The sequence below is a fragment of the Tachyglossus aculeatus genome, chromosome 1 (assembly GCF_015852505.1).
Source record: "Tachyglossus aculeatus isolate mTacAcu1 chromosome 1, mTacAcu1.pri, whole genome shotgun sequence".
NCBI lineage: Eukaryota > Metazoa > Chordata > Mammalia > Monotremata > Tachyglossidae > Tachyglossus > Tachyglossus aculeatus.
This window is the reverse complement of record NC_052066.1, coordinates 108,550,084-108,576,905: the sequence shown is the minus strand read 5'-3', so window position 1 is coordinate 108,576,905 and position 26,822 is coordinate 108,550,084. Positions and strand designations below refer to the sequence as shown.

Sequence of the window (26,822 nt, the reverse complement as noted above, 5' to 3'; positions counted from 1 at the left end):
TCTGGATTTATCAGGTTTCTAGATACAGTTGCCAAAAAAATACGTACAAATAAATTAGTATTGGGTAACTGATCCAGCAGAGCTCTTCATTCCTAAAATTTAACATAGTAGAAGCATAAGGACAGTAGTTTATAGAATTGGTGCATATAGTTTAATAAACAAGGATTGTTGTTGGTTAATGTAATAAATTCAAACTGTAAAGAGGACCAGAGACTAAAATCTGTCCCCAAAACTCATCTCTGTGGATGATACTATTTCCAACAGATGCCTGACTGAAGCTTTGGAATGGAACTTTGATTTCAAATTGTGTAAATTCATTTTTCATCAAAAGATTGTACTTTATTTTCAGGATTTTTGCATTACAAGAAAACCAGAGGAGGGTCATGGGGATGGCAAACATGGTTAGGGGCCCTAGCTTCAGGTGTTTTGACAACTGCATTTTCTGGCTTATAAAGTCTACCTTGGTCTACTGACCAGATTTCGGGCATGGGTTCCTCGCTTGTACACACGTCAGTTAAGGTTTCAATTTTTGACCAGTTATGGTCTTTCTTGGTAGTGAGGTCTATCAAGAAACTCCTCCAGTGTGCATTCCGGTCGTGAACCTAGGATAAATCGGGGGAAAAAACACAAGGATCAACAAATGCTTTCAGGAAACGATTCTTGCAGATTCCATCTGAACTTATCAGGCTCTCCCAAAGAGAAATATCCCAGAAATTCCTATTAGTCTCAGAGGTTTGACTATAGGATGTATGTGTTTGGCTGAGAGGCAGGACCAGATAGCACCTGGGCGGGTTTGTGTGGGTGTTTGGGTGCACAGAGAAGAAGCACGGCTCAGTGGAAAGAGCACAGGCTTGGGAGTCAGAGGTCATGGGTTCTAATGCTGGCTCCGCCACATGTCTGCTGTGTGACCTTGGGCAAGTCACTTAACTTCTCTGAGCCTGTTACCTTATCTGTAAAATGGGGATTAAGACTGTGAGCCCCACGTGGGACAACCTGATCACCTTGTATCTTCCCCCCAGCGCTTAGAACAGTGCTTTGCACATAGTAAGCGCTTAACAAATGCCATCATCATCATAATTTTGGGGGAGAGTTGGCAAGAGAAGCAGCATGGCTCAGTGGAAAGAGCACGGGCTTTGGAGTCAGTGGTCGTGGGTTCAAATCCCGGCTCCACCAATTGTCAGCTGTGTGACCTTGGGCAAGTCACTTAACTTCTCTGGGCCTCAGTTACCTCATCTGTGAAATGGGGGTTGACTGTGAGCCCCTCGTGGGACAACCTGATCACCTTGTATCCCCCCAATGCTTAGAACAGTGTTTTGCACATAGTAAGCACTTAATAAATGCCACTATTATTATTATTATTATGGACGGGGGCCATGCGCAATTGCCAAGGACAACGACACCTTCGGCGAAACTCTTGGTTCACTCCATGACTCCAGTGGTTTCTATAGCAGATGGTCACAAGGCAGTTGTATTCATTTAATCATATTTATTGAGCGATTTCTCAAGGAAAATGTTCCAGTGCTATCAACAAGGTGGGGGAATTAGAATTGTTTACATCAAAAGTCAAAACAGAAATTTCCTTGAGGAGAGGATCCCACATTACTTCATCAAAACAAAGGAGGAAGTTGCTCATAATGAAGGATTCTTTATTTGATGGGCTGGGAACTGAAAGGAAGAGTTTGGGAAGCATTTGAGAGTTTAGATTTCTTTGGCTATAAAAGGCACATGGTTTTGGTGCACAATCTACCAGAGGCCAGCAGGTTGCTTTAATAAAGAGGATCAATCAATCAATCAGTCACATTTATTAAGCTGTTACTGTGTGCAGAGCACTGTACTAAACATTTGGGAGTGTACGCCATAACAGAGTTGGTAAACCTGTTCCCTGTCCACAGTGAATTTACAGTCTAGAGGGGAGCTGTTGTAAATCATGATCCCACTCTTATTTTTCTTTAAGGTATTTGTTAAGCACTTACTATGTGCTAGGCACTGTGGCTCGCAGTCGTAATCCCCATTTTACGGAAGGGGTTACTGGGGCACAGAAGTGAAATGAATTGCCCAAGGTCACACAGAAGACAAGTGGAGGAGCCGGGATTAGAATCCAGGTCCTTCAGACTCCTAGGCCTGTGTTCTAACCACTAGGACACATTGCTTCTCCACTCCTCAAGAACCCTCCAATGGTTTCCTGTTCACCTCTGTATCAAACAGTAAATTCTTACCACTGGCTTTAGAGGTCACAATCAGCTCACCCTCTTCTATCACACCAAACTGACTGATCTCCTACTATGGGCCAGCTTGCTCACTGTGCCCCAGTCTCGCCTATCTTACCATTGACCCCTTTCCCACACACTCCCTCTGGCCAGCAACTCCCTCCCCCTACATATATGCCAGACCGATTCTCTCCTCACCTTCAAAACCTTACTGAGGTCACAGCTCCTCCAAGAGGCCTTCCCCAATTAAACTCCCTTTTCTCTGACTCCCTCTTCCTTTTACGTTACCTATGCAGAGTTGTCCCAAGGTGACCCTGGGGTACCGGCCATCTCAAGGTCAAATGCTATCTTGCAATCACCTGAGCCAGCAGGTGGAACTCGGAAGTGAGGGTGGGATACCGCCCCCGCAACCAAAACTGCTAGATTGACAGCCCAAGCTGGGAATACAGAAGGTGTCCCTCACCCCCGTGCCAATCAAATTAGGTATGGAGGAGGGGGGAGGGCAGAGATTGGATAAACTGAGGCCGAAAGCTGGAATGGCCTAGGAGCACAGGTGATAAATAACTGTCGCCTCTGACCTTCGGAGGCAGAACACCAAGACATGCAGTAGCAGGAGGAGCAGCTGCTGCAGTAGCATCATCATCATCATCAATCGTATTTATTGAGCGCTTACTATGTGCAGAGCACTGTACTAAGCGCTTGGGAAGTACAAGCGCAAGCAGCAGCGGCCCACGTGTCTTTCTCTGTCCAGAAGGCCAGATGCCCGCTCTGCAACCAGAACCAACACACTGAGGCAAGGGCCGTGGAACGGGTGAGTGTCTAGTGGGTGGGACCCAGGTGCCCCGCTGTGGATGGGAATCATAACTGGATTCCTCCCATGTAGGGAGAGAACATGGTGAGACCTAGCCGCCCACCACGTGCGCGGGTAATGTAATGGATTCATCCAGTGTGGGAAAGTAAGTGGATTCTTCCCATGTGGGAAAGTAAGTGGATTCGTCCTGAGTGGGAAGTGCACATGGGTGAGAGCTAGCCACCTCACCCACGTGCCGTTAACATATGATTGTGTTCCTCCCGTTAGGGAAGCTCAAATATTGCTAATTGATTACATTCCTCCTGAAAGGGAAGCTCAATTCATTGTGCCTAATCAATTAAATGATTCAATTCGCCTCGCAGAATACATTTTATATAAAACTCAGGCTTTCTGTTCTCTCTCTCTCTCTCCCCCCCACCCCTTCCCAATTACTGAACAAACCCATCCCTGAACGACAGGTGACAGATGTGTATCCTTTGGGCACTTGGTATTCACCCCACCCTCAACCCCACAACACTTATGTATGAATCTGTAAATTACTTATTTATATTAAATGTCTGTCTCTCCCTCTAGACGGGAAGGTCGTTGCAGTCAATCAGTCAGTTTGTGTGTAGAGCACTGTACTAAGCTCTTGGGTGTGTACGATATAACAACAGACACAGTCCCTACCCATAGTGAACTTACAGTCTAGAAGTATCTACTAACTGTTGTATGGTTCTCTCCCAGGTGCTTAGTTCAATTCTTTGCACATAGTTAAGTGTTCAATAAATACCACTGATTAATTATCATTATTATCATTTAGGCACCCCCAAGCCCACCAGAGCCGTAAGCACCCCCTCTCCACTGTGACCCCTCCCTGGTTTGTCCCCTTCATCTTACGGACACTCTGACCAGCAGGAAATGTGCTCTCTGTCCCCTTGGGCTTCTGAGAACAAACACTAGCAGCTGTGGATTACAGCACACTAGAAGATTAGGTATTATGAGAGTGAAGGTTAGGGGTCAGGGTGGTTAAATCCCATTTGGAATAACTGCCCATTTAAAACTCAACCAAATGAACACTCAACTTAGGCTTCAGGGATTTCACGTACCGACACATGTCTCCTCAGCGTAGACATGTCCGTAAAGGTTCGCTCACAAGCCCGACACTTGTATGGTTTTTCTCCTGTGTGAATGCGTTGGTGCCGTCTCAGGGCTCCTTGCTGAGTGAATTTCTTCCCACACTGCTCACAGAAATAGGGGCGAGTCTCTGAAATCAGAAGCCAAAGCCGATGAGATAACGTCCTTCAACACCCAAATCCCAAGACAAGAGCTGCCTGAAGCAAAGTGGAAAACTCTACTACCACTACTATTACTAATAATAATTGTGGTATTTGTTGAGCTCTTACTATGTACCAGGCACTGTACTAAGCACTGGGTTGGATATAGCAAATTGGGTTGGGCACAGTCCTGTCCCACATGGGGCTCACAGTCTCAATCCAAGTTTTACAGTTGAGTTTATAGTTTACATAGAAAAGTGAAGTGACTTACACAAGGTCATACAACAGACAAGTGGTGGAGCTGAAATTAGAACTCATGACCTTCTAACTCCCAGGCCTGTGCTCTATCCACTACGCCATGCTGCTTTTTGGGAAATCCGGGACAACATCAGCTGGCTACCAGCCCACAAGTTCCTGGAACTAGATGCTAAATGGTTCTGATAGTGGTCCAGAGAACAAGATCTTTTCAAATTGTTTTTCATCTGACCCTTTATTTTGTCACTCATGAGGGATGGAAGCCGGGAATAGAGAAATAGCGTGGCCTGGTGGATAGAGTAGAAAACCTATAAAAATCTTAAATAATTCATGATGGGGCAAGTCACCACATAATTGCTTTGATAAAACAAATCTTACAAAGTCAGTAAAAAAAGATCAGCAGCACAAAAGTAAAGCAAATATGCAAAACTGAAAAACCATGACAAAATTATTAGGTTTACATTACACAGTTGAACACAGCAAAATACAATACAGTTTTGTGGCTGCTTTTTCAACACAACATGCATTTTAAATTACAGCACTTGAAACAACAACAACAAAAAAATCCTACTGGGACTCAGAAGGACCTGGGTTCTACTCCCAGCTCCACCTCTTGTCTGCCTTGTGACCTTGGGCAAGTCATTTCACTACTCTGTGCCTCAGTTACCTCATTTGTAAAGTGGGTATTAAGACTGTGAGCCCCAGGTGGGACAGGGACTTGGTCCAAACCAATTAGCTTGTACCCACAACAGCACTTATAATGGTGCCTGGTATATAGTAAGCGCTTTACAAATACCACGATTATTAATGCTTCCGTTGCCTACTTACTTGTTTTGATGTCTGTCTCCCCACTTCTAGACTATGAGCCTGTTGTGGGCAGGGATTGTCTCTATTTTTTGCTGAATTGTACTTCCCAAGTGTTTAGTACAGTGCTCTGCACACAGTAAGTGCTCAACAAATACGATTGAATGAATGAATAAAATGGGGATTAAGACTGTGAGCCCTATTTGGGACAAGACCTGTGTCCAACCTGACAAACTTGTATCTACCCTAACACTTAGTACAGTACCTGGCATACTGTAAGTTCTTAACAAATACCCCTGGGGGAGAAAAAAAAAAGAAGAAGGGATCAGCAGAATGGCGGCGAATAAAACTCAGTCTCCTGATTCTAATCCTGTGTGCCTATGTAAAATGGGGAAATCTGCAGGTTCAAAGTGGGGTTTGAACCTTTTACCATTCAACCCTGTGTGCGGGGCCTCCTCTCCTCCTCCACCTGCCTTCTCCCATGTCTGTGAGTCTGGCCCACACTCCCTCCTGGAGCCTCTCTGTGCCCAACTCCACAGCCCCAGAGGCTCGGAATGATGGGATCCCCATTTGGGAATCCAGTCGTTATCATCAATGGAAGTTATTGAGCACTTACTAGGTACAGAACACTGTACTTAGCACTTGGGAGAGATCAATCTAACCCCACCCAGGCCAATGGGGTCATTCAGAAATGGAAGGAACATGCTCCAGTATCTATCTGTCCCTCTACCTGGAGCCCAGGTCAGGGAGCAGGTGTCCTCCTAATTCTCCATCCCTGCCATCCTCTACTCAAAGCCCACTCCTCCTTTTCCTATTCCAGCTCTGAGGTGGAAACAATTTTTAATAATAATTATTACTATTGTACTTGTTAAGCGCATACCATGTGCCAAACACTGTTCCACGCACTGGGGTAGATACGAGTTAAATCAGGTTGGACACAGTCCCTGTCCCACATGGGGCTCACATCTTCCCCATTTTACAGATAAGGTAACTGGGCCCAAATAAGTTAAAGTGACTTGTCCAAGGTCACACAGCCATAATTAAAGCCTTTCATTTAAAACTGTAGCTGTTAAGTACCTTATGACCTCTGTGATGGGCAGAGGAAAGATAGCAATATGGCCTAGTTCATAGAGCATGGGCCTGGGCATCAGAACGGAAAGGGAAAGATGTTTGTTCCACTGAAGCTAATCACTTCAAAGCTGTGAGCCCCATGTGGGACATGAACTGTGTTCAACTTGATTAAACTGTCTGTACCCCAGTGCTTAGTACAGTGCCTGGCACATAGTAGGTGCTCAATAAAGACCATTAAAAACAACAACAACAAAAACAAATACCTCTCTTCAATATCAGTGAGTGTATCTGCTAAGATCACCAGAGTTACTTTATTCCCGGCAGTTGTCTTTACCTGCATGGACATTGCTATGTTGGGCTAAAGAGGCTCTCAGTCCAAATGTCTTCCCACACACATCACACTTGTATGGCTTGGCTCCCAGATGACACCGCTTGTGGCATTTTAGATATTCGTTGGTGGCAAAATGCTTCCCACATACATCACATTTAAAGAGGCGTTCTCCTAAAAAGAGACAACGCAGTCATGATGACTCAATCTGTGCAATGCTGATGATTTCCCCACATTCACCCCATTGGCCTGGCTAGATATGTCACCTCTTTCCACCGCTTTCCTTCAAAATAGCTTCTGACAACTTTTTCCCTAAGCTTCTGGACTGTGCGAGTTCCCCAATTACCCCATCCCTGTTGCAAAATTCTCTCCATCATTCTCTGTTCCTGCTACAGTCTAAAGGCTTTGCTTGATTGATACCCAGGCTGACACAATGATTTCCCCTTGGGGCAAGTTGAAATTTAAATGAAAACCTAGGAAAGAAAACGTCATGACTGGATATTTTTTCCCTGTCTCTGTCTGACAAAACACTGATATCTACCTAATTTCAATGGGATGGAAATGTCGAGTTTTGCTTCGTTCACTTTCCATAATCACATCCTATGGAATTTGTTGAGCGCTTAAAGCATGCAGAGTGCTTTACAAAGCATTTGGGAGGATTGCAATATGACAGTTGGTAAACTAGATCCCTGCTCAGAAGAAGCTTGAAGTCTAGATACTATTCCCACCAGTATCAAGATAATATTTTGTTATTAAGTTGACTACTCAACGATATGCCTATTACATGGTACCTATTTTCCAGAAGCTAAGCATAATATAATATACTGTAAACTCGTTATGGCTGAGGAACTTGTCTGCTAATTCTGTTGTACTGTACTCCCAAGCACTTAGTACAGTTCTCTGCATATAGTAAGTGCTCAGTAATACCATTGATTGATTGATAATACTAGGACCTAATAATATAATCATTTATTTATATTAATGGTCTCCCCCTCTAGACTGTAAACTCACTGTGGGAAGGGAACAGGTTTACCAACGCTGTTGTATTGTGCTCTCTCCCAAGCACCATACTAATATGGTGCTCTGCATAGAGTAAATTCTCAAATAAATACCACTGATTGATAAGTATGCTCAGAGATATGCAGCTTTTTAAATGGTATTTGTTAAAAGCGTTCACTATGTGCCAGACACTAAGCGCTGGGGTAGACACAAGTATTCGGGTTGGACATAATCCCTGTCCCACTTAGGGCTCACAGTCTTAATCCCCATTTTACAGATGAGGGAACTGAGGTACATACAAGTGAAGTGACTTGCCCAAGGTCAAACAGCAGACAAGTGGTGGAGCTGGGATTAGAACCAAGGTCCTTCTGACTTCCAGGCAATGCTGCCTCATAGTATTTGCCACCACAACTGTGTAAGAAAGGAAGCCGGGTAAGGCAGTGATCCCAGTTCTAAAGACGGGGAAACGGAAGCGCAGGACGAGTCACTTGCCCAGAGCTCCGGTCCAAAGCTTTTTAAGGAATTCATTCCCAAAGGATTTCATCCAACCTCTTTGCAAAGTGGACTCAAGCTTTCATTAGTCAATATTATAGTGGCCAAAATGGGACTAGCCAAAAGACTTTGCCTCCGGATCAAAAACTTTAATACACACTAGCACTCCCCCGAAACCGGCATGAGAAGCATGTGTCTTTGAGCCACACACGACTTGGTTTCCTCAGTTACATTCCCAGTAAATGCCGCTCTTGGAAGTCCAAGTCCTGGATCTGCTCAGAGGAGTCTTCAGGCCTGGCTAGGCCACCAAAGGACTCTGACCTCAGGCAGCTTCCGCAAGCTTGCTTCCTGTCTTGGAGGTGCAAAAAATAATTTGTCATTTGTCCAAAAGGGAGACTGGATGAGTAACGAAGAGGAAGCATTTCTCGTGGCCCGGTAGAAAGGACACAGGCCGGGAGGGAGAGGACCTGGTTTCTAAATACCGGCACTAACACACGCCTGCAACGTGACCTTGGACAAGTCACTTCACTTCTCTGGGCTTCAGTTTCCTTAACTGTACATGGGGATTCAATACCGGCTCTCCCTCCTACTTAGACTGTGAGCCCCTCGTGGGACAGGGACCGTGTCCAAGCCCAGTCCTTAGAACAGTGCTTGACACATAATATACATTTAACAACTATTATTACTATTATATCATCATCTTCAGCTCCATGCTGAGAAGCAGCGTGGCCTATTAGATAAAGCCCAGGCCTAGGAGTCAGAAGGATCTGGGTTCTAATCCCAACTCTGCCACTTGTCTGCTATGTGACCTTGTGCAAGTTTCTTAGCTTCTCTGTGCCTCAGTTACCTCATCTGTAAAATGGGGATTAAAACTGTGAGCCCCATGTGGTGACAGGGACTATGACCAACCTGATTTGCTTGTATCCATCCCAGTGCTAAGTATGGTGCCTGGCACATAGTCAGCGCTTAACAAATACCATGAAACAAACACACACAGAAGTTATGAAAATGGAATTATTACTACTTTAAAGAGGATCTGACTGCCGGTTTACCTAGCAGCAGCACAGGTTGTTCTATCTGGGAAGCCATGTCATCCGGCAGGCCATGAGTCTGCAGAGCTAGCAGCATTTAGTCCTGTCAATCATCTGCATTTGCAGAGGGATAATTACATGGAAACAGGTAAGTGGTGGCTCTGTGCCTGATGCTGATGAATAATCAGCCCTATGGTAGTAGATACACACCTGTGTGAGTCCTCTTGTGACCTGTTAATTTGCCTTTATCTGCAAAGCAGGCCCCACAGTCTTCACAAATATATGGCTTTTCTCCGGTATGAGACCTGCATTCAGTAAACAGAGATGAGCAATAAGTGTCAATACTGAAGTGAGAAACCCTCAAGCGATCTCACTTTGACTTTTCGAACTAAATGCATGGGTCCTCATTGGTTACGTGTCCAAAGAGAGGCAAGTGGGGATAGTCTTCTAAAATGGGAGCCTGTTGATGGGTAGGGATTGTCTCTGTTACCGAATTGTACTTTCCAAGTGCTTAGTACAGTGCTCTAAACACAGTAAGTGCTCAGTAAATATGATTGAATAGTCCATTATTTAAAATGATCATCATAATGATTGTGGTGTTAAGCTCTGAGTACGTTTCAAGCACTGTACTAAATGCTAGGGTAGATGTAAGATGATCAAGTTGGACACAGTGTCCCTGTCTCACAGAGGGTTCTGAGTAGGAGGGAGAATAGGTATTGATTCTCAACTTTACAGATGAGGAAACAGAGGCCCAGAGAAGTGAAGTGACTTGCCCAAGATCACACAGCAGGCAAATGGCAAAGCCAGAACTAGAACCCAGGCCCTCTGGCTCCAAGACGTGTGTTCTTTCTCTTAGGCCATGCTGCTGCTCAAAGCTTAAATAAAAAAGGACAAGGGACCATTGGGGAGTCACAGCCCAGAGTGTTCAGCTAGTCAAGTTTCTGGACAAATCCCCCCACTTCACAGAATAACCCATGAGGCAGAAATGGAATCTCCCCTATTATTTTCTGAGGTTTGTGCAAGTCAGGGTTCCACCATTTGGACAGATGACCATCAGAGGGAAGGTCAAGGAAATATACTTGTACCGGTGCCGGGGAGCTAAGCATCCCACACACAGAGGCCCTTCTGATGATGCAGGGAAAAGCACACAGATGTGCCCACATTAGGAGAACCCCTTCCTTCAAAGCCTTATCAGTCAATTACTCTCCCCACCTTCAAAGCTGAACTGAAAGTACATCTCCTCCAAGAGGCCTTCCCCAACAAAGCCCTCATTTCCTCTCCTCAAATTCTCTTCTGCGTTGCAATGACTTGCCCTCTTCATTCATCCCCATCCCAGCGCCACAGCACTTATGTATCTATCCATAATTTATTTATTTATATTAACGTCCATCTTCCCCTCTAGACTGTAAGCTCATGGCAGAAAGGGAATGTGTCTGTTATATTGTTATACTGTACTCTACCAAGCACTTAGTACAGTGCTTTGCACACAGTAAGTGCTCAATAAATATGACTGACTGACTGAACTAGCCTTAGACCCAATCTGCTAATGTAGGAACCTTTCTGGAGCAGATAAGGTACTTCCCCTCAAGGAGATGCCAGCCCAAAGCACCCTAGGGCACATTCCGTCTCCCTCCTCCTCTGCCCCGCCGTTGTCAGTAAGCGTTCTTTCCCAGCTAGGTTCTCCCTGTCTTCAACAGCATCAACCCACGAATGCTTTGTCTGGGTCTGAAGGATGACCATGGGAGGGTCTCTATCTCCTCCCCCTGCCGAAGTAGCAGTTGCCTGCTGATCATCAGAGGCGAGGAGGGTCAAGTCCACCCTCTTGGGAGGGGGTTGGGGGTGACAGGCTTCCTGAAACTCTGCCAGGAGTATGGCAGCCATTGCTCCCTGTGGGGCCAACGATGCCCCCTGCTCTGCTCCCTTCCAAGACACTGGGGAAGAGGTTCAGAGGAAAAGGACCTGGATTCGAATCCCAGCTCCACCACTTGCCTGCTGTGGAACCTTGAGCCTGTCGCTTCACTTCTCTGTGCTTCAGTGATCTCATCTGTAAAATGGGGACTGAGTATGAACCCCTTGTGGGACACCATGTCCAACCTGAGTACGTTGTATCTAGCCCAGTGCTTAGTATAGTGCCTGGCACATAGTAAGTGCTTAACAAATACCATTAGAACAAAAAATTATATATGGCAGGGTGGGAGATGGGTGGGATATAACCTGTATATCCACATTCTCTATTGAGAATGAGAAACCAAAATATTACTTTTCTTCCTTTCTAAACACAGCATCCCTTCTTCCTCTCCCAAAGTTCTTTTGACATAAAAAAACCTTTCATTTAACACTTGCCACCTTAATTTAACTGGCAAGATATAAGAAACCTGAAGCATCATCTTTTAAAGCTTCCTAATTATTCATTTTACATAATCTCCACTTGTAGAAATCGGGAGACAATGCGTGTAGTAACTCACGGAATAGATGGCATAGTATTTACAGGTATCCCAGGCAAATGTTCTACTTAAGAAGCAGCATGGCTTAGTGGGTAGAGCACAGATCTGAGTCAGAGGACCTGGGTTCTAAACCCGGCTCTGCCACTTATCTGCAATGTCACCTTGTGCAAGTCACTTCACTTCTCTGTGCCTCAGTTTCCTCACCTGGAAAATGGGGATTAAGACTGTGAGCCCTATGTGGGATAGGGACTGTGTCCAACCCAATTATTTTGTATCTACCTCAGTGTTCAGTACAGTTCCTGGGACATAGTAAGTGCTTAAAAACTACCATGAAAAAAGGCGACTTTAAAGCTGGTCGCTTTGATGATTTAAGTAAGCGTTAGACTAATATTCATGATTTTTTTGCTTTGTTTTGTTGAACAAAATAAAGATTTTGTTTTGCAAAATGTATCACCTTAAGCAAGATAAAGAATGAAAAGTCCATTTCTGATTCCAGACCTAAAAAGCCATTCCTATTTCTGTATTACTAGGAATCCCAGCTCTGCCACTTGTCTGTTGTGTGGCCTTGGGGAAGTCACTTCACTTCTCTGAGACTCAGCTACCTCATCTGTACAATGGGGATTGAGACTGGGCGGTGTCCAATCCAATTTGCTTGTATCCACCCCAGCGCCTAGTATAATGCCTGGTATATAGTAAGTGCTTAACAAATACCACATTATTATTATTATTACTAGAAATTTGATGGGTAGGGTAAAGGCAGACCGAAATCTGGGCGAGGAGAACATTCAGAAGGGGGAAACAAGCCAAAATGGCCGAACCAGGGGCATGAAGTGGCCCGGGGATAGGCTAACCTGGTATGAATCTTAAGTTGGGAGGGTTGGGCAAATTTGGAGTGACAAACCCCACACTCATAAGGTTTCTCTCCAGTGTGAGTCCTCATATGAAACACCAGTGCTGTCCTAGAGCTCAAAATCTTTCCGCAGACAGAACAGAGGGGCCGTTTGACTCTTCCCTCGTGCTTCCGCATGTAGTGCGTCCTGACATCTCGCTTCCGCTTAAAAGTGGCATTACAGAGGGTGCAGGCAAACTGCCTCTCTTCTGTGTGTACGCAGGCCCGATGTTCCTTCCAGCTGTTGTAGCTGGCGAATGATTTGCTGCAGATCTCGCACTGGTACACTTTCCCGGGGAGAGACTGATGCACATCCTTGCAGTGATCCACGTATTTTTTCCGGGAGATGAACTGCTGGTTGCATTTATCACAGGTTATCACGTAAGTTGACTTTTTTGCTTCTTCCATCTCAAGTACTGTCTCTTTATCATTTGACGAGTCATCATCCGTGCAAACCTCCTCTTTCTCCAGGCTGTCCTCCAGCCCAGATTCAGGATATTGTACGTTGTAGTCTTCCTCCCCTTCACCCTTCTCACTCGTTCCTTGGTCTTCGTCATTGTCTCCCTCTCCTTGACTGGCTTCTGTTTCATCATCATCATCTTCGTCCTTTTGGTCTTTTCCATCATGCCTACAGTCTACTTTGGAAGTGGACGAATGGCCGGCTTTCATTTCGTAGTCCAAGTTGTCTTTGCCTCTTGTCTTTGTTTGTGACGTGGTGTCTGATGTTTGAGCCCACGTTTCTTTGGTGACGGCAATCTCATAGTCGGTGCTCTCTGATCTGCCTGGAGGTGGTACCACCATCCAGTAGACTGGCACAGGTTTCCTGTCTTGTCCGGATTCATGTATTTTTCTGTGGGGGAAAAAAACCCCAAATGTAATCAGAGAATTCATTCATTTGTATTCACTGAGCTCCTACTGCGTGCAGAGCACACAAAGTACTTAGTACACTAAGTACTTAGGAGACTATGATATAACAATAACCAGACACATTCCCTGACCACATCGAGTTTACAGTCTAGAGACGACAAATCCTCACACATGAAAAAGCATTCTTTGAAACAGAAGTGGAGTCCTCCTTCCCACCACCTTTATTTTTTTTAATTTTGGTGTCTGGGGAAATCACCTTTAGATGAGAGGTCAAAGGCTTCACATCCTACTAAGAAAACCAAAAACTTTCTTTGGAGCCCACTGCATCCCCGAGCTATCGTCCCCTCACCCTTGTCCCATTCCTGCCTAGACTCCTTGATACAGTTCTCCAAACCTGCTGCCCCCATCTCCTGATCTCCAACTCCTTTCTTCACCCTCTCTTGTTCTCGACAAGTGTCCCCAACCACTGAACAGCCCTGCTGCCTCACCAGTATCAATCAATCATATTTACTGAATGCTTACTGTGTGCAGAGCACTGTACTAAGCACTTGGGAGAGCACAATACGACAGAGTTAGCCCTCAACATCCGGGGCTTTGTTCCCTGCCAGCCATGCACATCCATGGCAGGAAGGGAGGCCAGAAGCAGTGACAGCATGAGCCTCCACTCCACGTGGTGCCTTGGGTGTCTGTGGCAGCTGTGGCTATCGCTGTTACCATGATGGATTCCATGATGGATACCATGATCGCTGCCACTGATGGATTCCGGGCCGTGAGGAGTCCAAAACTCTGCCGCCCCTTCAGCCACTCTGCACCACTACTTCTTCATTTCTACTCTGTGTATCTGTCCTTATCTTTTATGGGTTTTTTCGGTTTTCATCACCTCAACACCCGCTCTCTCTTCTACTTAAGACTGTGAGCCCCATTGGGACAGGGACTGTGTCCGGCCTGATTATCTTGTACGTACACCGGTGCTGAGTATTGTACTTGCCATGCAGTAGTTAACAAATACTAAAATTATTATTATTATTTGTCTGCCACCCATCTCCTCATCCTTCCCTTATCCTCAAGGGACTGTGTGTAATTACTACCCATGAACTCTTTCCCATTGCTTATTACAGCACTAAAATTCTACTGCTACTACTAGTATTCTACAAACCAGATTCTGCCCCTTTCACTCCACTGAGACCACTCACTCCAAAGTCACCAATGAGGTTCTTCTTGCCAAATCCAACAGATTTTTTTTAATGGTTGTTGTTATGTGCTTATTATGTGCCAGGCACTGTACTAAGCACTGGGTTATATACAAAGCTGGACACCATCCATGTCCTAGGTGGGGCTCGCAGTCTTTATCCCCATTTTACAGATGAAGTAACTGAAGTACAGAGAAGAGAAGAGCCTTGCCCAAGCTCACACACTGACAAGTGGCAGAGCCGGGATAGAAGCCAGACTCCATCTGACTACCAGGCCCTTTCTCTTTCCACTAGGCCACACTGCTTCCCAGCATGGACTCCAGGATTAGCATTAGGATGGACCCAGATGCATCCTCTTGGCTGCCTACAACATGTGGACCTCTTCCTCCTCTTGGAAATGTTATCTGTTCCCTGGATTTCCTGACACAGTTCTTTCCCCGTTCCCCTCTTACCCCTAGCTGATCCTTCTCGGTCTCTTCCGTTGGCTCCTCCTCTGCCTACCAGCGCCCAAAACTCAAGTCTGGATCCCCTTCTCTTTCAAATTTACACTCATTCTTTTGGGGACCTCCTCCACTTCCACAGCTTCACCTTCCACCTCCATGCAGAAGACTCCTCCATCTACCTCCCTAGGCCAGAGTTTTCACTTCTGCGTCAATCTCACATCCCCTCCTGCCTCCAGGACATGGACGTCCAGCCTAACCAGATGTTCCCGCCAGCATCTCAACCTCAATATACCCCAAACCGAACTTCTCACCTTCCCTCCTAAATGCCTTCCTCTACTTCTCTTTCCTATCACAGTTGACATCACCATTCTCCCTATCTCTAAAGCCCAAGTTAGCCTTAGCACTATCCTTGACCCTCCCTCTCTTTCAACCCCTACAGTCAGTCTGTCTCTGAGGCCTGTCAGTTTTTACTCTGCAATGTTCCAGAACCCACTCCTTCCCCTCCAACCATATGGCTGCCACGTGGGACCAAACATTTTGTCACATGCCAGCTTGACTCCTTCATCAGCCTCCTCCCCCTCATGAACTCTCTCCCCTCTTCAGTCCATTCTTCACTCCACTGCCCAGATATTTTTTTGAAATGTTGCTCTGCACACATCCCCCCTACTCTTCAAAACTCTCCAATGGTTACCCATTCTCCTTGGCCTCGTGCGAAACCTCCTGACTTCTGACTCAAAGGCTTCCATCAAGTGTCGCACTCATATTTGGGGAACACCTCTTACTCCTCGGGTTCAGCACGCATGCACGCACACACACGTCCCATCATGGCTCAGTGGAAAGAGCACAGGCTTTGGAGTCAGAGGTCATGGGTTCAAATCCTGGCTCCACCAATTGCCAGCTGTGTGACTTTGGGCAAGTCACTTAACTTCTCTGTGCCTGTTACCTCATCTGGAAAATGGGGATTAAAACTGTGAGCCCCATGTGGGACAACCTGATCACCCTGTAACCTCCCCAGTGCTTAGAACAGTGCCTTACACATAGTAAGTGCTTAATAAATGCTATCATTATTATCATTATTATTATTATTATTGTTGTTATTTCCCTCTTGGCGGGATGGCCGAGTAGTGTGGCCTAGTGGACAGAGCACGGGCCTGGGAATCAGAAGGACCTGGGTTATAATCCCGGCTCCACCATTCATCTGCTGTATGACCTTGAGTTAAGTCACTTCACTTCTCTGGGATTTAGTACCCTCATCTGTAAAATGAGGATTAAGACTGTAAGAATGGGACAGGGACTGGGTCCAATCTGATGGCCTTGTATATAACCAGCGCTTAGAACAGGGTCTGGCACATTGTAAATGCTTAAACACCATAAAAACAACAGCAACAAAAAAACCCCAGCGGTCACCCCTGCCCACTATCCTCCGTGACACCTGGAGCCTGTACCCTTTTCAAGCCCTCGCCACTTGGAGCCACAGGGGATTTAAGCAGTGGCAGCGGGTGGACTCTACTAATTATAAAGCCTTGGAATGTGCCAGGACTCTCGATGGCCTGGGTGGTCGCACCCTGAGACCCAAAGTTCCATTGCACTACTGGATCTGTTGGACTTTTATACATATCTGTAATGCATTTATTTACGCTCTAGATCGTAAGCTCATTGTAAGCAGTGAATATGTTTGGTTTTTTGCTGTATTGTCCTCTCCCAGGCATTTAGTATGGTGCTCTGCACACAGTAGGCACTCAATAAATACTATTGATTGATTGCCTGACACAGTGATTCTGTACTTTGTAGTGGCTTTGTACTGATACTAATACATCTTACCTACTATTGTCTACCACTACCTGATTTTGAGATTGCGAGACCTCCTGGAAAGCCAGGGACCACATCCATCTCTCACCTCCACAGTTTTCCCACACAAAAAGTGCCTAGACACCCTCTTACTAAGACTACCTCTCCAGTCTCTTCCCTCACTGCACTCCAGCTCACACTCTTCATGCCTCCCAAGCTAACCTACCCACCACGCCTCCACCTCATCTCTCCAGCCTCTGACCCCTTCTCATACAAAGAAGTCCACCCCTTATTCAAACTCCCTACCTTCAAAGCCCTTCCAAAGTCCTACCTGTTCTGGGATGTTTTCCCCACTGAATTTTTCTTTGCCCCAGATCATACACTCTACTGCCTCCTCAGCAATTTTATCAATCAATTAATCATCAATTGTCCTTAATGGGTGCTTACTGTGTGCAGCGCACTGTACTAAGTGCTTGGGAGGTACAATATAACATAGTTGGTAGACACATTCCCTGCGCATGTTTTATGGCACTTCCTGACTCACAACCACTTGGAGTTCTGTATTTGCTGCTTCTCCTCTAGACGGTAAGCTCCTTGTGGGCAGAGAACATGTCTGACAACTTGGTTGTACTGTACTGTCCCAAACACTTGGTACAGAGTTCTGTACATAGTAAGTGCTCAATAAATACCATTGACTGATTGATTGTCCCTACCAGTCTGCCTCCCCGAGGGTTGGGTTCAGGGCTACTCATTCTATTGTATTTTCTCAAGTGCTTTCCTAATCTGCGGGCGACTCAGAATCAATCAATCAATGGTATTTATTGAGCCTTACTGCAGGCTGAGCCTTAGTTCAGTGTTAGAGTACATGAGAATAGAGTTGGTATACACATTCCTTGCCCACAAGGAGCTTACAGTCTAGGGGGAGGCAGACCTTAAAATAAATGACGGATATGTAGACAGATATGTATGTGAGTGCTCTGAGGCTGAGGGTGGAGTGAACATCAAGTGCTTAAAGGGTCCAAATCCAAATTCTTCCCAAAGCCTTGGGAAGCAGCATGGCCTAGGGGAACGATCTCAGGCCTGAGTCAGAGGACCTGAGTTCTTCTCTTGGCTCCACCACTCATTTGCTGTGTGACCTTGGGCAAGTCACTTCACCTTTTTATACCATAGTTACCTTTTCTGTAAAATGGGGATTAAGACTGTGAGCCCCATGTGGGGCATGGACTGTTTCCAACCTAACCAGTGCTTAGAACAGTGCTTGGCACATAGTAAATGCTTAATACTATTATTATTATTAGCTTGTATCTGCCCCAGTGTTTAGTACAGGGCCTATATACCTAACAAACACTTCACAGACACCATTAAAAGAAATAATCCAAGGACAGAGGCCATGTAGAAGGGTAAGGCAAGAACCCAGGACAAGCTATGTTGTACAGGCTTGCAGCCCAAGGTTGATGGTTTGAGGAAGACTTTCACCTGCTGGGTGGGCTGGCCCAGGGATTCCCCCTCCCATCCTGAAAGCAGCATGGCGTAGTGGAAAAAGCATGGGCCTGGGAGTCAGAAGGTCATGGGTTCTAATCCCAGCTCTGCCCACTTGCCTGCTGTGTGACCTTGGGCAAGTCACTTCACTTCTGTATGCCTCAGTAACCTCATCTGTAAAAGGGGGATTGAGACTGTGAGCCCCACATGGGACAGGGACTGTGTCCAACCTGATTAGCTCATATCCACCCCAGTGCTTTATACAGTACCTTGCACATAATAAGCGCTTAAAAAATACCATCATTATTATTATTACCCACGCGCAAGGGGAGCGAGCATGGCCCCAACGGTCGTCGGGGCGATGGTGGCCAGCAGAGAAAGGGCTGTACCTCACGTGGGTGTTGTACGCAGATCGCTGAGCAAAGCAGGCGGGGCAGTATCCACACTTATAGGGCTTCTCACCCGTGTGGGTCCGGATATGGACTGTCAGGCCACACTTGGAGCTGATGAGCTTGTCGCAATAGGGGCAGGCCTGCGGGGTCCTTTTCTTTTCGTGCACCCTGCGGATGTGGTCACTGATGTCCTTCCGGCGTTTGAACCTCTTGCCACAGATGGCGCAAGGGAAGCGCCGCTGGTCACTGTGGACGGTGAGCCGGTGCTGCAGGAGGTTCTGCCGGTTGGAGAAGAGCTGGAGGCACAGGTTGCAGCTGTACTTGACGACCACGTGGATCCCATGCTCTGCCTCCATGTGGGCCTGGTACGACTTCATGAAATGAAAGGACCGGTTGCACTTTTCACAGGCATAGGCCTCTGATGGGGCTGGGTGGGGGCCGGGCAGGGGGCCAGGGCCACCGGCCTCGCCTGGGGTCTTGCCGCCCTCGCCCGGGGTCTTGCCACCCTCTGGGCCCAACTGCACCTTTCTGATGACTAACCGGGTATCTCCAGGGTCTGCCTCGGGGCAGAGCTGCGGGAGGGGACCCCTCTTCTCCAGCGAGCTGGTGGCCCGCGGAGAGTCGCTCCAGGCTGGTCCGGTTTGAACTCCCCGGGTCCTCCCCGTCTTCCTGTCCATGCCGACTGGGTCGGCTTGGTCGGGGCCCCCTGCCTGGCCTCCCCCTGCCTGGCCCTCGGGGGGCTTACCGCTGACTAACACCGGCCCACATTTCCGCCCCTCCCACAGCTGCCTCTTCACAGGCGTCACGACGACAGGGGAAGAACCGCTCCCCAAGGCCAGCTCGGCCTGGGGGTGATGGGCCCAGGGTGCCTCATTTTCACACACCTTAGTTTTCCAGTGCACACTTAGATCCAGGCCTCCCATTTCACCTTCTGCCTTCACCTCCTCACAAATGTCAAGAAGATCCTTGCATTCCAGTCTCTCGGCCACCTCCCGCATCCGCTGCAGTTTCTCGGGCTCAATCTCCATCTTGGCGGTGTAGACAAATTCCAAAAAGGAGGTGAACTCTTCTGTGTAGATATCATCCAAAACGACGGTCTGCCTTTTAACGTCCGCCATCTCATCTCTGAGAAAGAGCCCCTTGAAGTAGTTGCTTGAGGCAGCCAGGACCGCCCTGTGAACGGGAAACTCTTCCTGGATGCCGAGATGCACCGTGTGGACTGTTACATCACAGAAGTGGCCAAACTGATACAGGGAATGCAAGGTACTCAGGAGGTTGGAAGAAGCAACTTTGGATTTCATCAGTATTTTCTTTTTCTCCATCCTGGAAGAAAACAAACACAATAAACTAGTACAATAAGGTATAAAGGCATTCAGAGCCACCTTGGTTACTTTCCCTTTGCTTTGGGCTTCCTAGCATGGAAATCCTCAGAAAATTCCCTGGCATAAACAAAAGTCTAGTCTTTGGCCACCAGGATATGAGCTGTACCTGGGGGGCTTTGGTAGATAAAGGTCAAAGCTAAGGAGGAGGACAGGAAATGTTTTCACACCCAATCCATCAATGGTGTTCACTGAGCACTTTGTGGGTGCAGAGCACAGTATTAAGCCCTTGGGAAAGCAGGAGCTTACCTGCAGAGGTGCTCCCCAAAGCAACAATTCTGGACTATGCTGAAAAAGCCCTGACGTCTGGCTGGTTGAAGCCCCTTCAGCATTCAATGGGACCAAGAGGGGATGGGACAGTTTACCCCCCCTGCACTTGCAATCCTCGTCCCCCAGAGTAGCAGGGCATTCTGGCTTCTGTCCACATATCAAAAAGCCAAATAATAATAACAATTATGGGGCGGAAGAACAGGTATTGAATCCCCATTTTGCAGATGAAGAAAATGAGGCATGGAGAAGTGACTTGCTCAAGTCTACATAAGCAGGACAGTGGCAGGGCCTTTTTCAAAGTCCTTATTTCACCTTTGAAACCACAGGCATATAACATCAGACAAAACTACACATTACTGCCAGAGCCCTGCTGAATTCCACTGACGAGGAGGAGTAAAGTGGACAGACTGCTGTCAACATTACTGGCACCAACAATTATTACTGATGAAAACAGGCCAGTGGAGTCATCTTATGGTTGTAGTAAATTTCTCTGGCCAACCAAATTACCCGAAGAGATACTGAAATCAAATGTTTAAAGAAAAACCAAAGCAAACATCCGTATGCAGAGCGCTAAGCACTCGGGAAAGTACAAAACAACAGAGTTGGTAGACATGATCCCTGCCCTCAAGGATCTTAAAGTCATGTGGAGGAAATAGACATTCAAATCAATTACAGATGGTAGGACCAGATGTGAGAAGAATCTATTCTTGCAATGGCTATGACCACCAGATCCTTGGAGTTCATGTTTCTGGATCTGTGGGGCACTATTGTTGTTCACGGTATTTTTTTTTAATGGTATCTGTCAAACACTTACTCTGTGCCAGGCACTGTACTAAGTGCTGAAAACAAGGACAACAAGGATGGGATTCAAACCCAGGAAGGCACAGCCCAGTGGATTAGATTAGCAGTCCAGGTAGTTACCCTGTGTCAGGCACTCTTCTAAGCGCTGGGGTACATACACATTTATCAGGTTGGATGCAGTCCCTGTCCCACATGTGGCTCACAGTCTAAATTGGAGGGGAGAGGATTCCATCCCCCTTTCACAGATGAGGTAACTGAGGCACAAAGAAGTTAAGTGACTTGCGCAAGGTCACACAGCAAGTCAGACTCCCAAGCCCATGCTCTTTCCACTGGGTCTTACTGCTTTTGTTGAGTTCCCAGGAGAGGCAGGAGCTCAATTAATCAATGGTATTTACTCAGTGTTTACTAGTGCAATCAATCAGTGCTACTTCCTGAGCACTTACTGTGTGTGGAGCATTGTACTAAATGCTTCGGTGAGTACAAAAAAACAGACATATTCCCTGCCCACAGTGAGCTTACATTCTAGAGGGGGAGACAGACACTAATATAAATAAATTACAGACACGTACAGAAGTGCTGTGTGGTGAATACAGAGTGCACATCCAAGTGCAAGGGCAATGCTGAACGCAGGTGGGTACAGGAAACCAGGGCTTAGTCAGGGATGGTGTCTTCGAGGAGATGTGATTTTAAAAGACTTTGAAAGTGGACAGAGTGATGGTCTGTCAGATATGAAGAGGGCAGGAGTTCCAGGCTGGAGGCAGGATGTGGGTGAGGAGTTGGTGGTGAGATTGAGATCAAGGTACAGTGAGTTGATTGGCATTAGAGAAGCAAAGTGAGCATGCTGGGTTGTAGTAGGAAAGCAGTGAGGAAAGGAGTTTCTGTGCAATGCGAAGTGTCTACCAACTCTGATTACACTTTTAGGGGAGACTGGAGGGCGGGGCTTATCAGGGAGCTAAACAGAAATGTTGCTGCCATACTACAGTCACTTGGTTTCTTTAAAGTTCTCCAAAGAGGATATTGATCCCTGCTTGAAAACTCTGCCTTGAAGATGAGAAGTGACATTTAGCTCAAAAAAACCTCTGCACAGGCCTGCTCTCTTTGGCCACCTTATCTTTAGCATCCTTTCCTGCCTCCATCTACTTCATTCATTCATTCATATTTATTGAGCGCTTACTGTGTGCAGAGCACTGTACTAAGCACTTGGGAAGTACAAGTTGGCAACATATAGAGATGGTCCCTACCCAACAGTGGGCTCACAGTCTAGAAGACTTCATTCCAAGCCCCACCTCCTTTGGGAAACCCTACTCCAACGCAGTTAGAGAACTAATTCCTGTGAGCACCCCCTCCCCCACAAGGGCCAGTGTTTAAGTCCCACTTCTGTATCCTTTCCCTATGCTTTGTACAATGCTCTGCATAGAGTAAGTCCTTAATCAACACTATTACTACTAGAAAGTACCCACCCTATTGTCAGAAAGCTAATACACCGTAAAACATAAAATGGGAATATTCATTCATTGATTCATTCAATCGTATTTATTGAGCGCTTACTGTGTGCAGAGCACTGTACTAAGCGCTTGGGAAATACAAGCTGGCAACATATAGAGATGGTCCCAACCCAACAGTGGGCTCACAGTCTAGAAGGGGGAGACAGAGAACAAAACAAAACATATTAACAAAATAAAATAAGTAGAATAAATATGTACAAGTAAAATAAGTAGAGTAATAAATACGTACAAACATATATACATATATACAGGTGCTGTGGGGAAGGAAGGAGGTAAGGCAGGGGGGATGGAGAGGTGGAGGAGGGGAAGAGGAAGGAGGGGCTCAGTCTGGGAAGGCCTCCTGGAGGAGGTGAGCTCTCAGTAGGGCCTTGAAGGGAGGAAAAGAGCTAGCTTGGCGGATGTGGGGAGGGAGGGCATTCCAGGCCAGGGGGATGACGTGGGCTGGGGGTCGACGGCGGGACAGGCGAGAACGAGGCACGGTGAGGAGTTAGCGGCAGAGGAGCAGAGGGTATAGGCTGAGCTGTAGAAGGAGAGAAGGGAGGTGAGGTAGGAGGGGGCGAGGGGATGGACAGCCTTGAAGCCGAGGGTGAGGAGTTTCTGCCTGATGCGTAGGTTGATGGGTAGCCACTGGAGATTTTTGAGGAGGGGAGTAACATGCCCAGAGCGTTTCTGGACAAAGACAATCCGGGCAGTGGCGTGAAGTATGGATTGAAGTGGGGAGAGGCAGGAGGATGGGAAATTGGAGAGGAGGCAGATACAGTAATCCAGACGGGATAGGATGAGAGCTTGAACGAGCAGGGTAGCAGTTTGGATGGAGAGGAAAGGGCGGATCTTGGCAATGTTGCGGAGGTGAGACCGGCAGGTTTTGGTGACGGCTTGGATGTGAGGGGTGAACGAGAGAGCGGAGTCGACGATGACACCAAGGTTGCGGGCTTGTGAGACGGGAAGGATGGTATTGCCGTCAAGTGATGGGAAAGTCAGGGAGAGGGCAGGGTTTGGGAGGGAAGACAAGGAGTTCAGTCTTGGACATGTTGAGTTTTAGGTGGCGGGCAGACATCCAGATGGAGATGTCCTGAAGGCAGGAGGAGATGCGAGCCTGGAGGGAGGGAGAGAGAGCAGGGGCAGAGATGTAGATCTGGGTGTCATCAGCGTAGAGATGATAGTTGAAGCCATGGGAGCGAATGAGGTCACCAAGGGAGTGAGTGTAAATCGAGAACAGAAGGGGACCAAGAACTGAACCTTGAGGAACCCCTACGGTAAGGGGATGGGAGGGGGAGGGGGAGCCTGCAAAAGAGACTGAGAATGAACGACTGGAGAGATAAGAGGAGAACCAGGAGAGGACGGAGTCTGTAAAGGTTGGATAGCGTGTTGAGGAGAAGGGGGTGGTCCACGGTGTCAAAGGCAGGTGAGAGGTCGAGGATGATTAGGATAGAGTATGAGCCTTTGGATTTGGCAAGCAGGAAGTCATTGGTGACCTTTCAGAGGGCAGTTTCCGTGGAATGTAGGGGATGGAAGCCAGATTGGAGGGGGTCTAGGAGAGAGTTGGTGTTGAGGAATTTGAGGCAGCACATGTAGATAACTCACTCAAAGAGTTTGGAAAGGAATGGTAGGAGGGAGATGGGGCGATAACAAGAAGGTGAGGTGGGGTCAAGAGAGGGTTTTTTTTAGGATGGGAGAGACATGGGCATGTTTGAAGGCAGAGGGGAAGGAACGAGTGGAGAGTGAGCGGTTGAATATCCAACTAAACCCCTCGGCCCTCAGTAGGGTGATGCAGCCATCCTATTAACTTTACTGGGCTGTGACCTAAACTCCCACTGGGTGGTGGGGAGGAGGGAGGAGACTCCCAGCATGACAAGCGTGCAGGGGGAGGGAGACTCCGATGGAAAAGGTTAGGAGGCAGTTGGAGGGGACCCCACCCAGGGGTAAAGAAAGGGGTAGTAGGTGGAACCTCTCAAACAGTCGGACAACAATAATAATGGCATTTGTTAAGCGCTATGTGCCAAGCACTCTTCTAAGCACAGGGGTAGATACAAGGTCATCAGGTTGTCCCACATGGGGCTCACAGTCTTAATCCCCATTTTATAGATGAGGTAATTGAGGCTCAGAGAAGTGAAATGTCTTGCCCAAGGTCACCCAGCTGACAAGTGGCGGAGTTGGGATTAGAACCTGTGACCTCTGACTCTCAAGCCTGGGCTCTTTCCACTAGGCCACGCTGCTTCTCAACTGACTCCCAACAACCTTGGGGGATGGGGGGGACGGATGGGGGGGGACGGGGAGCGGGGAGGAAGGGCAGGGGAAGGAAGGGGAGGGAGGGGTGAGGAAGAGAGGGGAGGGGAAGGGAGGGGAAGGGAGGGGAAGGGGAGGGGAAGGGGAGGGGAGGGGAAGGGGAGGGGAGGGGAAGGGAGGAGAAGGGGAGGGGAAGGGGAGGGGAGGGGAAGGGAGGGGAGGGGGAGGGGAGGGGAGGGGAGGGGAAGGGAGGGGAGGGGAAGGGAGGGAGAAGGGAGGAGGGAGGGGAAGGGTTTTGTTTTGTTGTCTGTCTCCCCCTTCTAGACTGTGAACCCGTTGTTGGAAAGGGACCGTCTTTATATGTTGCCAACTTGTGCTTCCCAAGCGCTTAGTACAGTGCTCTGCACACACTAAGCGCTCAATAAATACGACTGAATGAATGAATGAGAAGGGAGGGGAGGGCCGGAGAAGAGAGGGCAGGGGAGGGGAAAGGAGGGAGGGGCGGGGAAGAGGGGGTAGGGGGCAAGGAGGGGAGGGGAGGGCAGGGGAAGAGAGGACAGGTAAAAGGAGGGAAGGGTAAAGGAGGGGGGGTGGGGAGGGCAGGGGAAGGGAGAGGAAGGGAAGGGAGGGAGGGGAAAGGAGGGAAGGGCAAGGGAGGGGTGGGGAGGGAAGGGGAAGGGAGAGGAAGAGAAGGCAGGGGAAGGGAGAGGAAGGAAGGCAGGGGAAGGGAGAGGAAGGAAGGCAGGGGAAGGGAGGGAGGGGAAAGGAGGGAAGGGCAAAGGAGGGAGGGGTGGGGAGGGCAGGGGAAGGGAGGGAGGGGAAAGGAGAAGGGAGGGAGGGGAAAGGAGAAGGGAGGGAGGGGAAAGGAAAAGGAGGGGCAAGGGAAGAAAGGGGAGGGCGGGGCGAGGAAGAGAGAGGTGGGGAGGGGAAAGGAGGGGCAGAGGAAGGAAGGGGTAAGGGAAGGGAGAGGCTCCCGAGCCGAAGCCACTCACCCGATGCCGCCTATCCGCCTGGACCAGGCCGGAGGGAGGGAGGGAGGGAGGGAGAGAGGGGTGGGGGGGTCCCCTCCACGCTCACAGCTCATTGGCTGCCGCTCCCTCCCGTCCCTCCCCCCGCCCGGGAAGGGGGCGGAGCTGCCAGCTGTCGGCCGCTCGTTCCGCGGCCTGTGCGGAGGGGGCCGAGGGGACGGGACGGGAGAGAGAGGGAGGAAGGCCGGGCTTAGCCGGCGATGGCCGCCCCGCACACGTCACGGACCGGGGCCACCCGACGGCCGCGCTCGTCCTCCGGCGATGACGCGCCGGCCCGCCCTGCCGCCCCGAAAGAGGCGCGGACGGTAAATGAGAGTACTTGGGATCACAGTACAGCACGAGGCAGACCACCTAGGCTCGAATCCCAACTCCTCCACTTCAATCAATCGTATTTATTGAGCACTTACTGTGTGCAGAGCACTGCACTAAGCGCTTGGGAAGTACAAGTTGGCAACATAGACTGTCATCATCATCAATCGTATTTATTGAGCGCGTACTATGTGCAGAGCACTGTACTAAGCGCTTGGGAAGTACAAATTGGCAACATATAGAGACAGTCCCTACCCAACAGTGGGCTCACAGTCTAAAAGGGGGAGACAGAGAACAAAACCAAACATACTAACAAAATAAAATAAATAGGATAGATATGTACAAATAAAATAAATAAATAGAGTAATAAATATGTACAAGCATATATACATATATACAGGTGCTGTGGGGAAGGGAAGGAGGTGGGAAGGGGGGGATGGAGAGGGGGACGAGGGGGAGAGAAAGGAAGGGGCTCAGTCTGGGAAGGCCTGGGCTCACAGTCTAAAAGACTCCACTTGGCTGCTGTGTGACCTTGGACAAGTCACTTCACATTTTTTT

At 48.0% G+C, this 26,822-nt stretch overlaps 1 protein-coding gene across 1 annotated transcript; it reads right to left on the bottom strand.

The window, feature by feature from the left end:
• On the bottom strand, positions 1 to 25,940 carry LOC119926109 (GDNF-inducible zinc finger protein 1-like). Its single transcript, XM_038744461.1, has 7 exons — positions 25,920 to 25,940; positions 18,744 to 20,069; positions 12,550 to 13,437; positions 9,465 to 9,559; positions 6,739 to 6,906; positions 4,107 to 4,264; positions 1 to 602 (listed from the first exon to the last, which is right to left on the bottom strand). The coding sequence occupies exons 2-7, from the start codon at positions 20,066 to 20,068 to the stop codon at positions 360 to 362; spliced, it is 2,877 nt and encodes a 958-aa protein (XP_038600389.1). The 5' UTR covers position 20,069; positions 25,920 to 25,940; the 3' UTR covers positions 1 to 359.
• Positions 25,941 to 26,822: the final 882 nt, after the last annotated feature.